At 37.9% G+C, this 13813-nt stretch overlaps 1 protein-coding gene across 6 annotated transcripts in view; it reads left to right on the plus strand.

The window, feature by feature from the left end:
• ANO5 (anoctamin 5) overlaps positions 1-13813 on the plus strand; it is a 92157-nt gene that overhangs the window by 42816 nt on the left and 35528 nt on the right. For all 6 annotated transcript variants that reach the window (XM_045484788.1, XM_045484789.1, XM_045484785.1 and 3 more), the window contains 3 exons: positions 12408-12542; positions 12892-12997; positions 13094-13154. In XM_045484788.1, coding sequence (XP_045340744.1) covers positions 12408-12542; positions 12892-12997; positions 13094-13154 — 302 coding nt within the window. The remainder of the gene's footprint in view (positions 1-12407; positions 12543-12891; positions 12998-13093; positions 13155-13813) is intronic.

The following is a 13813-nucleotide window of genomic DNA, read 5'->3' on the forward strand; positions in this document are numbered from 1 at the left end:
ACTTAGTGTAAGGGCTAAAAATACAAAACTTCTAGAAGAATATTTAGGAGAAAAACTCATATGGCCTGAGATTAGGCATGGGCTTTTCACAAAAGACATAAAAAGCCCAATTTAAAAATTCATAAATTGGATTTAATTAACATTGAAAATGTCTGCTCTCTAAAAGACACCATTCTAAAAATAAAAAGGCAAACCACAGACTGGAGAAAATACTTGCAACACACCTATCAGTAAAGGACATCTAGAATATTGAAGGAACTCTTAGAATTCAATAATGAGACAAAATCTCTAAAAATGGACAAAAGATTATAACAGATACTGCACCAAAGAAAGATATTTATGGATGGCCAATTAGTACATCAAAAGATGCATAACATCTGTATTCACTAGAGGAATAAGAGTTAAAATGTTTGCCATTGAGATACCACCACACCACCCACTATAATAGCTAAAATCTAAAAGATTGGCAACAATAAGAGCTGACAGGGGTGTGGAACAACTTGAAGACTCAAAGTGCTGCTAGAATGCCAAATGGAGTAGCAACTGTATAAAAAAATTTGACACTTTCTCATCAAGTTAAATACGCACTTTGTGTATGACCAGGCACTTCCGCTACTAAGTCTTTGCCCAGGACAAATGGAGCATATATGTCCACAGAAACACCACCGATTGAATGTTTATAACAGATTAATGCATAGTAAGAAAACACTGGAAACAACCAAAGGCTGCCAATGGGTAAATGGATAAACAAATTATCATATATTCATACAATGGTTTTTTGTTTTTTTGTTTTTTTCCTCTGAGAGAAATTACAGATAGATGCAACATCAAAGGATGAATCTTAAAAGCATTATGCTAAGGAAAAGAAGCAGGCCATGGAAAGCTGCATAGTCTTAGGTTTCCATTTATAAAACATTCTGGAAGAGGCAAAACTATACGGACCTAAATGAAAGTAGTGGTTACCCAGATCTGGGGTTTGGGGAAAGGGTTAGATGCAAAGGACCCTAAGGGAACCTTAGGTTCCATCATCTGAGATGATGGAAACGCTCTATGTGTTGACTTTGGTGGTGGTTACCTGAGCGCATGCGTCTGAACTTACCAAATTATGCGCTTAGGTGTATGCACCCCAATCAATTTGACTAAAAAAAACAAAAAGAAAGAAACACCACTCCTCTTAAAGGATTAACTTTCTGGGATAGAGGGTGAGCTAGGGTTTGGTGGATTCCTCCTTGGAGAGATGAGCACCGTTGGCCTGGAGGAGCTGGAGTCCTTACACAGTGGCCTGGAAACGGTGTTGGACGCTGACCCCCAAAGATATTCCCAGTATATGTGAGACATATCTGGGGGACTCCGGGGACGCTGGAAAGGAAATGACGCGGGAGACGGGGGGCCAAGGCCTGCAGTTGTACAGGTAGGAAGTGGCAGTTGAATAGTGGATTCGTCAACGAACACGACGTGATCTCATTGATACGGTGTACCAGTCCTTAAGCTGTGGTTCCTCAGCTGCTTCATGAAATTGAGGCTGGAACTCTCAAAATCACGAGTATGCGTTGCCACTTGGCTCACTGGGACTCTGCCAGCAGGGAGCACAGGAGGAGGAAACAAGGATCTGTTTCTGTTGTTTTTTGTGGGTTTCCCGTTTGCTTCCTGTGAGCGAGCGATTCCCCAGCAACGCTCCTAGTCCTGGATGGGGCAGTGCCTTCCTGTTGCTGAGGCTGCACGCCGCGTACAGTTTTCCCGACCCTTGCAGACCCGACCCCGTCTGACCTGCTCTGAGGTCCCAGCACGAGCCTGCCAGGACCTCCTTCTCAGAGACCTGGGTCCCAGCCCCACTGGCCCCCTCCCGTGACTTTAGAGACACCAACAGCCGGCTATGAACAGCTTCTTCTGAGATGACATTCAGCTCGTGGAGCCCCGGGTTGTTTATGACAGCTTTGGTCATCCAAAGTGTGATCCTATTTCTCAACTCTATAGTTTATGTTTTCTTCCTTGCTTCTAATAAGTCCCTCATTTTTTATATGAATTTTGATTATCCAGCTACAAATCTTGTTTGATTTCTCCATTGTTTTCACTCTGCTTAGTAATAAACAATCTGTGGGAAGTTCAGCTACTCATTAAAATTTCTCCCTAGACACAGCATATAGAACGGTTCTCACCTGAACCAATATTCACTGTTTTGGTTGCAATGTGAGTTTCCAACTGTATTACTTCTTCCTTGTTTAATTGTTGTCACTCAGCATCCTTTTACCCAACTTCCATCAGGAGCCCTGGGAGCTGGATTCTATGTCTTTATAACATTGCTCCTTTTTCCTCGCCAGAACTCTACCCCACTCACTTCACACATAAGATTTATTTCAGTTTGTTTTCAGTTTTAGTGAAAACCCAGGGAAGTGGCACTCTATCTCTGATCCCTTTCATCCCATTCCTTGCCCTCTTTTCTTATATATTATCCCTTATAACTGGCCAACTTCTCCATTTTCTGATTTATCTTTATGAAAAGAAGCAGATATATGTATTTTCTGAACTTTCTTTTTCATTTTTAAGTGGCATTCTATATAGACTCTTCAGCAATTTGCTATTTTCACTTAATACAGTCTGAAGGTCAATCCATATGCATCATTGAGCCACCCTCATCCATTTTTCAGCTTTCTGGTACACCCTTATGTGTACTTGGACATTGAGGTAGCCTCCCGGATTTCATGATTACAAAGTGTTTCCATGAGTAAAAATGTACCTGTGTATTTTTGTATTGTTGAGAGTGTGTTTTCAGGGTAAATCCGTATGTATGAGATTGTTGGGTTGCAGGGTAAGTGCGTATGTAGTTGTGTTACATATCGCCAAATTTCCCTTCACCGGGACTGGACCATTGGGAATTCCCACCAACAGTATATGGAAGTGCAGAGTGCACGATTAAGTTTTCTAATTCTTGCCAGCTGACTGGTGAGAAGCAGTGTTTTAGTGTAGCTTTAATCTGTACTTCCCTTATTATGTACACAATTGAACATCGTTTTGTATGTTAAGGGGTATTTTTGTAGCTTTTTAAATGAATAGTATATTCATATCTTTTGTCTATTTTTTCTATAGGATTTTTGCCTTCTTTCTCAAGGTTTTTAAGTTTTTAATATACTGAGGTTTTATTACCCTTTATCTGTAGTATGTATTCTTAGTATTTTCTTCAAGTTTTCCATTTGCATTTTGACTTTGCTTATGGGTTTTTTTTTTTTTAACTTTGTTTGGTTCTTGCTATGTAGAAGTATTTTCTCATTTTTTCATGAAGTCAAGTTTATCAAAATTTTTATTACATTTGGATTTTTAGAGACAGAATGCCTTTCTATACACTCAAGATATAGAGGATTTCACCTACATTTGTTTTACTTGAATAGTTTCAATTTTAATGTTTAGATTCCTGATCCATTTAAAATTTATTCTTACATATTTTGTGAGGAGTATATCTAATTTTATCTACTTGTCCCAACACCATTTATTAAGTTTATTGATGTTGCAGTAATTTGAGGTATGACCTATATCTTCAAGGTTTTTTTTTTAATAATGTTTGATTTATTTTTTGTTTAAAAAAATTTTTTTTCAACGTTTATTTATTTTTGGGACAGAGAGAGACAGAGCATGAACGGGGGAGGGGCAGAGAGAGAGGGAGACACAGAATTGGAAACAGGCTCCAGGCTCTGAGCCATCAGCCCAGAGCCCGACGCGGGGCTTGAACTCACGGACCGCGAGATCGTGACCTGGCTGAAGTCGGACGCTTAACCGACTGCGCCACTCAGGCGCCCCATGTTTGATTTATTTTTGAGAGCGAGTGTGAGAGGGGGAGGGGCACAGAGAGAGAGGAGAACAGAGGACACAAAGCAGGCTCTGTGCTGATGGCAGTGGGCTCAAACTCACGAATTGTGAGATCATGACCTGAGCGGAAGTCCGACGCTCAACCGAGTCACCAGGTGCCACGTATCTTCAAGTTTCTTTTAAAAAAAAATTATTTATTTTGAGAGCGAGAGAGAGGGAGGGGCAGATAGAGGGAAAGAGAGATCCTAAGCAGGCTCTGGGTTGTCTGCGTGGAGCCTGACTTGCGGCTCGTACTCACAAACCATGAGATCATGACTTGAGCCAAAATCAAGCATCTGACTTTGGCTCAAGTCATGATCTCACAGCTTGGGAGTTTGAGCCCCGAGTCAGGCTCTGTACTGACAACTCAGAATCTAGAGCCTGCTTCAAATTCTGTCTTCTCTCTTTGCCCTTCCCTGACTAGTGCTCTGTCTCTCTTTCAAAAAATAAATAACATTAAAAAAAAAAAAAAAAAAAAAAAAAAAGAGTTGGATGCTTAACCAACTGAACCACCCAGGCACCCTGGTACTCCCTTCATCTTATACTAGATTTCTATATGCAGTTGAGTTTATCTGAATGTCCTGTTTTATTCCTTTGATCTACCTAACTACTCATGCATCAGTACCAGGCTGTTTTAATTATAGCACTTTAGCTGTAGTATGTTTTACTATGTGGTGTCTTTGAGTATGATGTTTTAAAGTCTGTTTGGGCTAATAAACCTCATCATGGCTTTTACTCTCAATGTTTCTTTGTACATTCTGCATGTTTGTTCCTCCATATAAACTTTATTATCAACTTGTCTAGTGCTTACTAAAAAGAAAAAGATCACTGGTATTTATAAGGGATCACATGAAGTTTATAGTTTAACTTAGACTGGCCTGATAGCTTGGTGATAATTCAGTCATTCTAACCAAGGAAAAGCCATGTGAAGGAAAAAATAGGTCTTTGTCCAAACCTACTTTTGGGTTTTTCAAGAGTGTTAAAGACTTTTCTTTGTATACATTAGGAAACTTTCCTAAATTTAATCTGAAGTATTTTATACTTTTGTTGCTTTATAAATTATGTATTCTCATAATATATCTTTTAACTTGTTATTATTTATATATTGAATGCTATAATTTTTGCATCATAATTTTATATTCTGATGCCTTAATTTTTCATTGAACCAGTTTTATCATTGATTCTTTAAGGTTATCCAGGTATATTACCATGTCATTTTTTTTGAGAGAGAGAGAGAGAGAAAGAGAGCACGTGTGAGAGTGAGTGGAGGAGGGGAGGAAGGAGAGGGAAAGAGAGAATCTTAAGTAGGCTCCACTCACATCCATCTCAGAGCTTGACTCTGGCTTGATCTCAGAACCTTGAGATCATGACCTGAGTCAAAATCAATACTTGGACACTTAACTGATTGAGCCACCCAGGCACCCTGCCATGTCATTTTTAAGTAGAAGGAGTTTACTTTTTCTTTACCAATTCTTAGGTCTCCAGTTATTTTCTTTTGTTCAGTTGCATTGGCTAGTAATTCCAGAACATCTTAAATAGTAATGGATAGTGGGTGTCCTTGCCTTGTGGAATGTTTCCATTGTGTCCTCATAAGTAGAACATTATTTTTGCCTTGCCCATTGCATTATCATTTTGCTAGGAAGCTTCGAGAGTTTCTTTTTTTTTTTTTTTTTTTAATGTTTCTTTATTCTTGAGAGAGAGAGACAGAGACAGAGACAGAGACAGAGACAGAGTGTGAGCAGGGGAGGGGCAGGGAGCTATCCCTGAGCTATCCCTGACCATGCCCTGAGCTATCAGCACAGAGCCCGATGTGGGGCTTGAACTCACAAACCGTGAGATCATGACCTGAGCCGAAGTCGGACGCTCAACCAACTGAGCCACCCAGGTGCCCCTTTTGCTAGTTTGTTTTAAAGTTTGAATGTTTTAACACATTATGTTTTGGAGTTGATTATTCTAAGTCAGTTTTTCCTGGTTCCTCCTGGATCCTTTAATGCGTACCTTCTATTTTTGTTTTTTTGTGTGTGTGTTTGTGTGTGTGTTTCTGGAAAATGTTCTTGGGTTATAGTTCTAAAACGTTAGTTCTTTTCAAGTATTTTAATTTTCTTTGGATTCCAATTCGTTGTATGTTTGGTCTTTTTTGCCTGTCTTCATATCAAGTAATTTCTCTGAGATTCTGTTTACTTCTGCGTGTTATTTTCATACTTTTGAAAGGTTTCCTGTTTTTCTTATCATCCTTTATTAGGTTTTCACTGAACCCTCCCTTTCTTCTCTCTCTTGAATACCTCGTAATTTCAGCATCAATTCTGATATTACAGTATATGATTTTACTTTTTCCTCTCTTTATGGAGTTTCCTCTATTTATTTCATTTCCTCCCACTGTTAATTTTCTATTTCTGGTATTTTCTTATATCTTCAAATATTTATTTGAGGACATTTGAATTCAGTTTGTAGTGCTTTATTACACTATTTCTTTTGTTCTTTTGGGAGAATATTCATTAGCTGAAATTATTTGTTTAACATTTTCAGTTTTTGTAACATAGATTTGTATGGCTATGGTCTGCTTTTGTCTGTCTATATTTAACGCACATAAAGAGTTTCTAGCATTAGAGGGCGCTCTTCTCCTAGTTCTTTCCTATTCCATGCATTTCTTTATGGGTGATGGTATGTGCTTACCATGTGCTATTTCTCTCATTTCTACAGGATCCTAACTACCTCTCTTATTTTCTTTCTCTTTACTGCAACAGCTTAAGAAGTACCACCCTTTTTAGCTGATTATTCCCCCCAAATATCGCTTCTCTGAGACAGACTCTTCCAACTGTTGCTTATTTTCAGATCCCCTCCTTTTGCCCAGGACTATGAATTGCCGTGTCGCAGATAGGTTCAGTGTTGATTTAGTTTTTTCCCCCCAGCGAGTGATTTTGTGTGTATTTGTCTAATGTCTCCACCTTACTTTACTTTTTTTTTTTTTAATTAGTATTTCCTAAGCATTATCTTCACTGCTCTTTGGTGCTTCAGATTTGTGGCAGCAAGTGGCAGGTGGTCTGTTGGATATGGGTTTATTTTTTTACCTATAGGTAATTTGATGATCATGGTGTTCTTTGTCATGATGCTGATGGCCTGTATCAGGTGTGGTTTTATTTCCTCTCCTTGTTGACTTTATGGTTTTTAGGAAAAGTTTTAGAGATTTGATGGCACTTGATAGCAAGAGGATAAAAATAAAAACATCCTTAAGAAGAGAAAGGAATTGTCCATAGATTACAATGCACAAATTCCTCTAATTTTTTAAGTTACTACTTTTGAGAAAGAGAGAGCAGGAGAGGGGCAGAGAGAGGGAGAGCGAGAATCCCAGGCAGGCTCTGTACCGTCAGCACGGAGCTTGAACCCACGAACTGTGAGATCATGACCTGAACCGAAATCAAGAGTCATACACTTAATTGACTGAGCCACCCAGGTGCTCCACACAAATTCCCTTAGTGAGCATTTATTAAACATCACTGGATATCAAGCAAGAGAGTAGGGCTACAAAGATAATCAGAACATCATTTCCTAATATGAATATATTCCCAGGAAGACACAGAAACGTATAATTATAACAGAATGATACTCATGGAAGAACAGCATAGAGGAAAAAGCACCCACTTTTATGACAAGCTCAGGGAAAATTTCACAGCACTGATTCTTGAGCTGCCTCTTGAAAGGTAAGTAGCAAGTTGCTAAGTAAGCAAGTGGGGGTAAGAATGTCTCAGACAGAGAGAAGTACAGAGTGCTGGGCTAAGAAGGAATATTGCACATTTAGTTCTTCATGTAGGAGTAGAAGCAGGTGAAACTGAATGTTTATCAGCAACGTCATGCAGGACACTGCTAAAAGAAGGGATAAAACCGTTGAAGGAAGAAGAGGGCAGGTTCAGTTTTTTGCTTTAAAACCATCACTACATTGGAAATAAGGAGACAGTTGAGAGGGATGCAAGACTGAAGTCAGGGAAGTAAGGAGGCTATTACAAATTTTCAGTGATAGGTATGACAATCATATCCAAGGTATTGCTAATAGAAAATAGGGGAGACTATGGATTAACAAAAGATTTTTGTGGCAAAATTTATTGCACTTTGTAGATGGCTGGATGTGGAAGATTAGAAAAAAAAAGGCATGATGACTTCAGATGGCTAGAAAGAGATTGTCTATTTATTTATTTGTTTACTTATTTATTTATTTATTTATTTATTTATTTAAAAGTTTGAGAGAGTGCTTGTACATGCACTTAAGTGGGGGAGGGGAAGAGAAGGAAGGAGGGAGGGAGGGAGGGAGGGAGAGAGAGAGAGAGAGAGAGAGAGAATCCCAAGCAGGGTAGCAGGCTCCATGCTGTCCGTGAAGAGCCCAAAGCAAGGCTTGATCATGACCTGAGCTGAAATCAAGAGTCAGACGCTTAACCAACTGAGCCACCCAGGTGCCTCTAGGGAGAGATTTAGAATTTAGGAGTCCGATTTTCTGGATTTCACATATTCCGTGTTACCTCTACACAAAACTTAAGTTCCATATTGAAATATTTGTAAATAGTTTTGCTGTCTTTTGGGGACTTACCATTTTGTCATATTAGATTATATTTTCAAAGAAAAAAATGGGAATACCAAGGTTGCTATCATTGGATTATCAGTCTTCAATTTTAATTTTTTGGTAACATTTATTTGTTATTGAGAGACAGAGACAGAACATGAGCATGGGAGGGGCAGAGAGAGGGAGAGACACAGGATCCAAAGCAGGCTCCAGGCTCTGAGCTGTCAGCACAGAGCCTGATGTGGGGCTTGAACTCACAAACCATGAGATCATGACCTGAGCTGAGGTCGTACGCTTTACTGACTAGAGCCACCGAGGCACCCCCAGTCTTCATTTTTATATGCCCTCCAATCCTATTTTATCTTGCCAATTTAAGAGCTCTCTTTTTTTTTTTCTTTCGATAACCCCTGTTTTGAGTGGCTTAATACTTGATATGTAGCTATATAGTAAATAGCTTAGAATATAAGTATATTTACAGTAAATACAATGGTGCTATTAAAATGCTATTAAATGTAACAGCTAAGTGTCTCAGATGTTCATTAACTCACTATAAAAATGAATCACTGTATTTTTTTTTTTAATGAATCACTTTAGATCAAATGTTTGCATTTGTTTGTTCATTCCTCAAGCCTATATTCAGTTAAATTTTATCATCATTCTTTTGATTATTTGCTGTGTCTCAGACTAAGTCTTGGGAATCCAATATTAGACCAATGCTTTCTCACAAAATCTCACAATGAATGTCTTCTACCTGTCATGTGCTATTTAGATGATATGGGGCCACAGATGTGTTCAAAGTCTAGTAAGTAAAACAGGTTAAGAAATGCCCTAAGTGTGAATATAAGGCACATTTTTCTAAAAATAAGTACTTAAAAAAAGAGTTCTCTTTATATTTGAGTCTTTATAGAGTGTCTCATGTTATTAGATTTCTCTCATTTAATTGTTATGAATAGTGAGATACTTTAACATCTTAAATGTTATTTCAAATTTTTTTTTTAATGTTTATTTATTTTTGAGAGAGAGAGACAGAGACAGAGTGTGAGCAGGGGAGGGGCAGAGAGAGAGGCAGACACAGAATCGGAAGCAGGCTCCAGGCTCCAAGCTGTCAGTGCGGAGCCCGGCCTGGGGCTCGAGCTCACAGACTGTGAGGTCATGACCTGAGCTGAAGTCGGACGCTTAACCGACTGCGCCACCCAGGCGCCCCTTAAATGTTATTTCAATACTGTGTACATTTTTACCATAATATACATCTAGGATATGTCTTTTGCTTTTTTACACTCTTAGGAGATGGTTTAGTTGTTAATCTGATTGTTAAGCTTCCCCAATCCATGGCTTAGTAAAATAATTTCTATGACTCCATATATAATAAATCCTCATCGGAAAATTTCTATAAATTTTAAAGAATTTTTTAATACAAATAAAGGTCTAGAGTTCTTGAAGCCTTTTTTTTTTTTTCATTCTTAAGGCATAAGATTCTTGATATTTGAAAGGAAGAAAAATGTAGTTCTTTAAAAATAGGTTGTTGTGGGGCGCCTGGGTGGCTCAGTCGGTTAAGCTCCAACTTCAGCTCAGGTCACGATCTCGTGGTCCGTGAGTTCAAGCCCCGCGTCGGGCTCTGGGCTGATGGCTTAGAGTCTGGAGGCTGCTTCCGATTTTGTGTCTCCCTCTCTCTCGGCCCCTCCCCCGTTCATGCTCTGTCTCTCTCTGTCTCAAAAATAAATAAACTTTAAAAACAAAAAATTAAAAAAAAATAGGTTGTTGAAATATTCAGTTTCTTTATGAATTCCCAAACAATTTTAGGTTAAATCTGTAGCAGTAATATTGATGTCTTAACTTCAAAAAATTATTGGTTTTATAATTTTTAAAACATCAAGTGGAAATAGATATGGTAAATAGTAAATTCCACAAAATCAAATATTTTTATCCTTTATTAAAAGAGTTTGATGTTATGCAGTATTGCAGTAATTGCTATTTTTTTCAGCAAACAAAAAGAAAAAAGAAAAAACGAGTTCATGTATCCTAAGTGTAAGTGAAGCTAAGGAAGTTGTGAGTGGCAAATTAACAAGGGAAGAAGATGGGATTATAATTTAATTTCAAGTTTGTAGTGATTTGAGGAGCAGAACAAGAGAAAACAACAGTGCAAAATGTTTATAATCAGTGAAAATAATGAAAAATGGTATAAGCATAAAGATACCTATTTAATTAGAAGAGATTAGGAATTTTGAAAACTGAAGAATATGAGGTTCAATAAAATTAGTATTGAATATGAGAAAATATTTAAATATTAGGAAATTAAGTTTGTACCTTTATGTTCTGAGTTGCCTTTTTTCTGAGCATGCATGGAAGTTGTAATTTAATATTAAGTGATGTAATAGATTTATATACAGCATGCTATTAGAAGCCAAAAGGATCATATCTATCTACCTTGGAAACTGTGGAAAGGCTTCACAGATTTAGTAACCTGAGCTCTATATGAATTACGAAGATTAATCTGTTTTTTTTTAACATTTATTCATTTTTGAGAGATAGAGAGAGAGGCATAGCATGAGCAGGGGAGGGGCAGAGAGAGAGGGAGACACAGAATCTGAAGCAGGCTCCAGGCTCTGAGCTGTCAGCACAGAGCCTGATGTAGGGCTTGAACTCACGGACTGTGAGATCGTGACCTGAACCAAAGTTGGACGCGTAACCAACTGAGCCACTCAGGCCCTCCAGTTTTGTTTTGTTTTGTTTTTAATGTGATTTTCTGAGACAGAGAAAACTATCTGCTTTGCTTCCTTAAGAGATCCCTGTCAGGGGGACTTTAAAATAAGTCAGTCAGAGAAAGATAAATATCATATGATTTCACTCATGCACTATTTAGGAAACACAACAGATGATCATAGGGGAAGAGAAGGGAAAGTAAGATAAAAACTGAGAGGGAGGCAAACCATCAGAGACTCTTGAATGTAGACAACAAACAGGGCTGCTGGAGGGGAGGTGGTTGAGGGATGGACTAAGTGGATGATGGACATTAAGAAGGGCACTTGGTGGGATAGGGACTGAGTATCATCTGTAAGTGATTCATCACTGGATTCTACTCCTGAAACCAATATTCCACCATATCTTAACTAACTTGAATTTAAATAAAATCTTGGAAGGAAAAAATGCAAAGTTAAAGTTAAAACAAACAAAACAAAACTTGGTTTTAAGACTTGAACATTTGTGACAAGTAATGCTATAATTTTTCAACTCTTTGTAAAGCAAGAGCTGAATTGCATATTTTATGGACCTTTTTTTAAATGTTTATTTATTTTTGAGAAAGAGAGAGAGGGAGACACAGAATCCGAAGTAGGCTCCAGGCTCTGAGCTCTCAGCACAGAGCCCGACCCAGGGCTTTACCTGATGAATTAAGAGATCATGACCTCAAAGTCAGATGCTTAACCAACTGAACCACCCAGGCTCCCCTTTATGGAATTTTTCTTAAGCAGCCCTTTTTAATTCCTTAGTTTGCTACCTCTATCACAATTCTATAAACATCTATCAGAGATCCAAAATTGGAGGAAGATGTAACTTTACACATATAACCACTCTTGATGAATGTGGTGAGAGTACCTTCTTCTATATTAGAAAGAGAAATAAAGCGAAACTCCATGCAGATTAGGAATGTGATTTTGATTTGTTAATTGCTAGAAGTTACATCGCAGAATGTTCTACATTTTAGTACATTAAAGTCTCCTGAAACATTGGAAGCTTTTCAAATTTATACTTATTATTTCAAAATTAAAAGTTAACTTACATTCAGTTGGCTTCCTATTTACATGTGTTAACTCTTTTAGTCCTTGCACCACTTCTTTGGATAAGCATCGTCTTATATTTTAGAACGTGGAAACCAGAGTTCAGAAAGTTTAGTAACTCTACCAAAATGACAGGGCTAGAAAGCAGTGGAGCCAGGAATACATGTCTCTTCTGAATACAAAACCAAGGGTCTCTGGATTGTATCGTTCTCTTAAACTTTGATACTATTTTTTACCTTCTTTCATAGGGATTATTATGGAGAAAAGATTGGCATGTATTTTGTCTTTCTTGGATTTTACACGGAAATGCTGTCCTTTGCGGCTGTCGTTGGCTTAGCTTGTTTCATTTACGGCTTATTATCAATGGATAATAACTCAAGCAGGTACGTGCAACTGAATTGCCCAAACAGAGAAAACATCTTGATGTCATACTAACTGAAACAACTGCTCTTATTATTTCCCTGGCATTTGTTTCAGAGTGTCTCCTGGTGGCAGCAGATAATTGATATTTCTGATAAAAACCCAAATGTAATGGCTGCCCTCACCTAGTGCTTTACAGAAAATCTATAAATGATCAGCTCTAAAGATTCTGTTTCTCAAAGCATGACTTGACTTACTACAGAGATTGCTGCTTTATTGTCCCTTCTGCCATATTTGAGAAGCTGTGTAAACTGGTGTTCTGTCACCTAAAAGCACATCACTTTTAAAATCACTTTGCTGTCCCCTCTGCAGCACTGAAATCTGTGACCCTAAGATTGGAGGGCAGATTATCATGTGCCCGCTCTGTGATCTAGTGTGTGATTATTGGAGACTAAATACTACGTGTTTGGCTTCAAAGGTATGTATGTATTGTGGTATGGGAAAAGACTTGGGATTTCTCTTTTTGTATTGCGTTTGATACTAAATAGTCTTTGTGATGTTATTGTTTTTGCAGATCTCGCATTTGTTTGATAACGAGTCCACAGTGTTCTTTGCAATATTCATGGGAATTTGGGGTGAGTAAATGGCCACATAAAAAACAACTCTATGTTATGTGTTATATGGCCATATAACATATACAGATGGCATATTTTATATACCAAAGGTGACTTGGGATCTTTGTGTGTTTGCTAACTAACATCAGTACACCGATAGAGTCTACATCAGTGGTCTGTATTCCTTGGTCTTTGGTCCAAAAAAGGTCTTTATTCATCATCTGTTTATTTCTCTGAGAGATAATACAACTTTTGAAACTTTGTGTATATTCAGCTCACACCGTCTCCCAGTGCTATGATAAAAAAACAGTTCAATAAGTATGTAATTCAGGAGAGAATACACATAAATATTTGCTGGCTGAAAAATACTGAATCATAGATACAAAGTTGAACAAGAATCAACAACTGTTGAGGGCTGTTAAATCAATGTTTGAGTCCAAATTCCCTGTGTATAATTCTGGTTCCAGCTTCCAGTTATATTTGTTAGAAATCTTCCATATAAAGTAGAATTCCCCTTAATTTTGGAAATGTCCCAGTGTTTCATCTTTTTTCTTCTTTTTTTTCATCTTGTTCCTGCTGTCAGTGAGGAAAATATTTTACGTAAAGACTAACTCAGCAGGAGGAAACCTAAAGACTTCCAAAACATGTCCCAAATTTCAGGGGACTCTGGGAAGAAATAG

The sequence above is a fragment of the Leopardus geoffroyi genome, chromosome D1 (assembly GCF_018350155.1).
Source record: "Leopardus geoffroyi isolate Oge1 chromosome D1, O.geoffroyi_Oge1_pat1.0, whole genome shotgun sequence".
NCBI lineage: Eukaryota > Metazoa > Chordata > Mammalia > Carnivora > Felidae > Leopardus > Leopardus geoffroyi.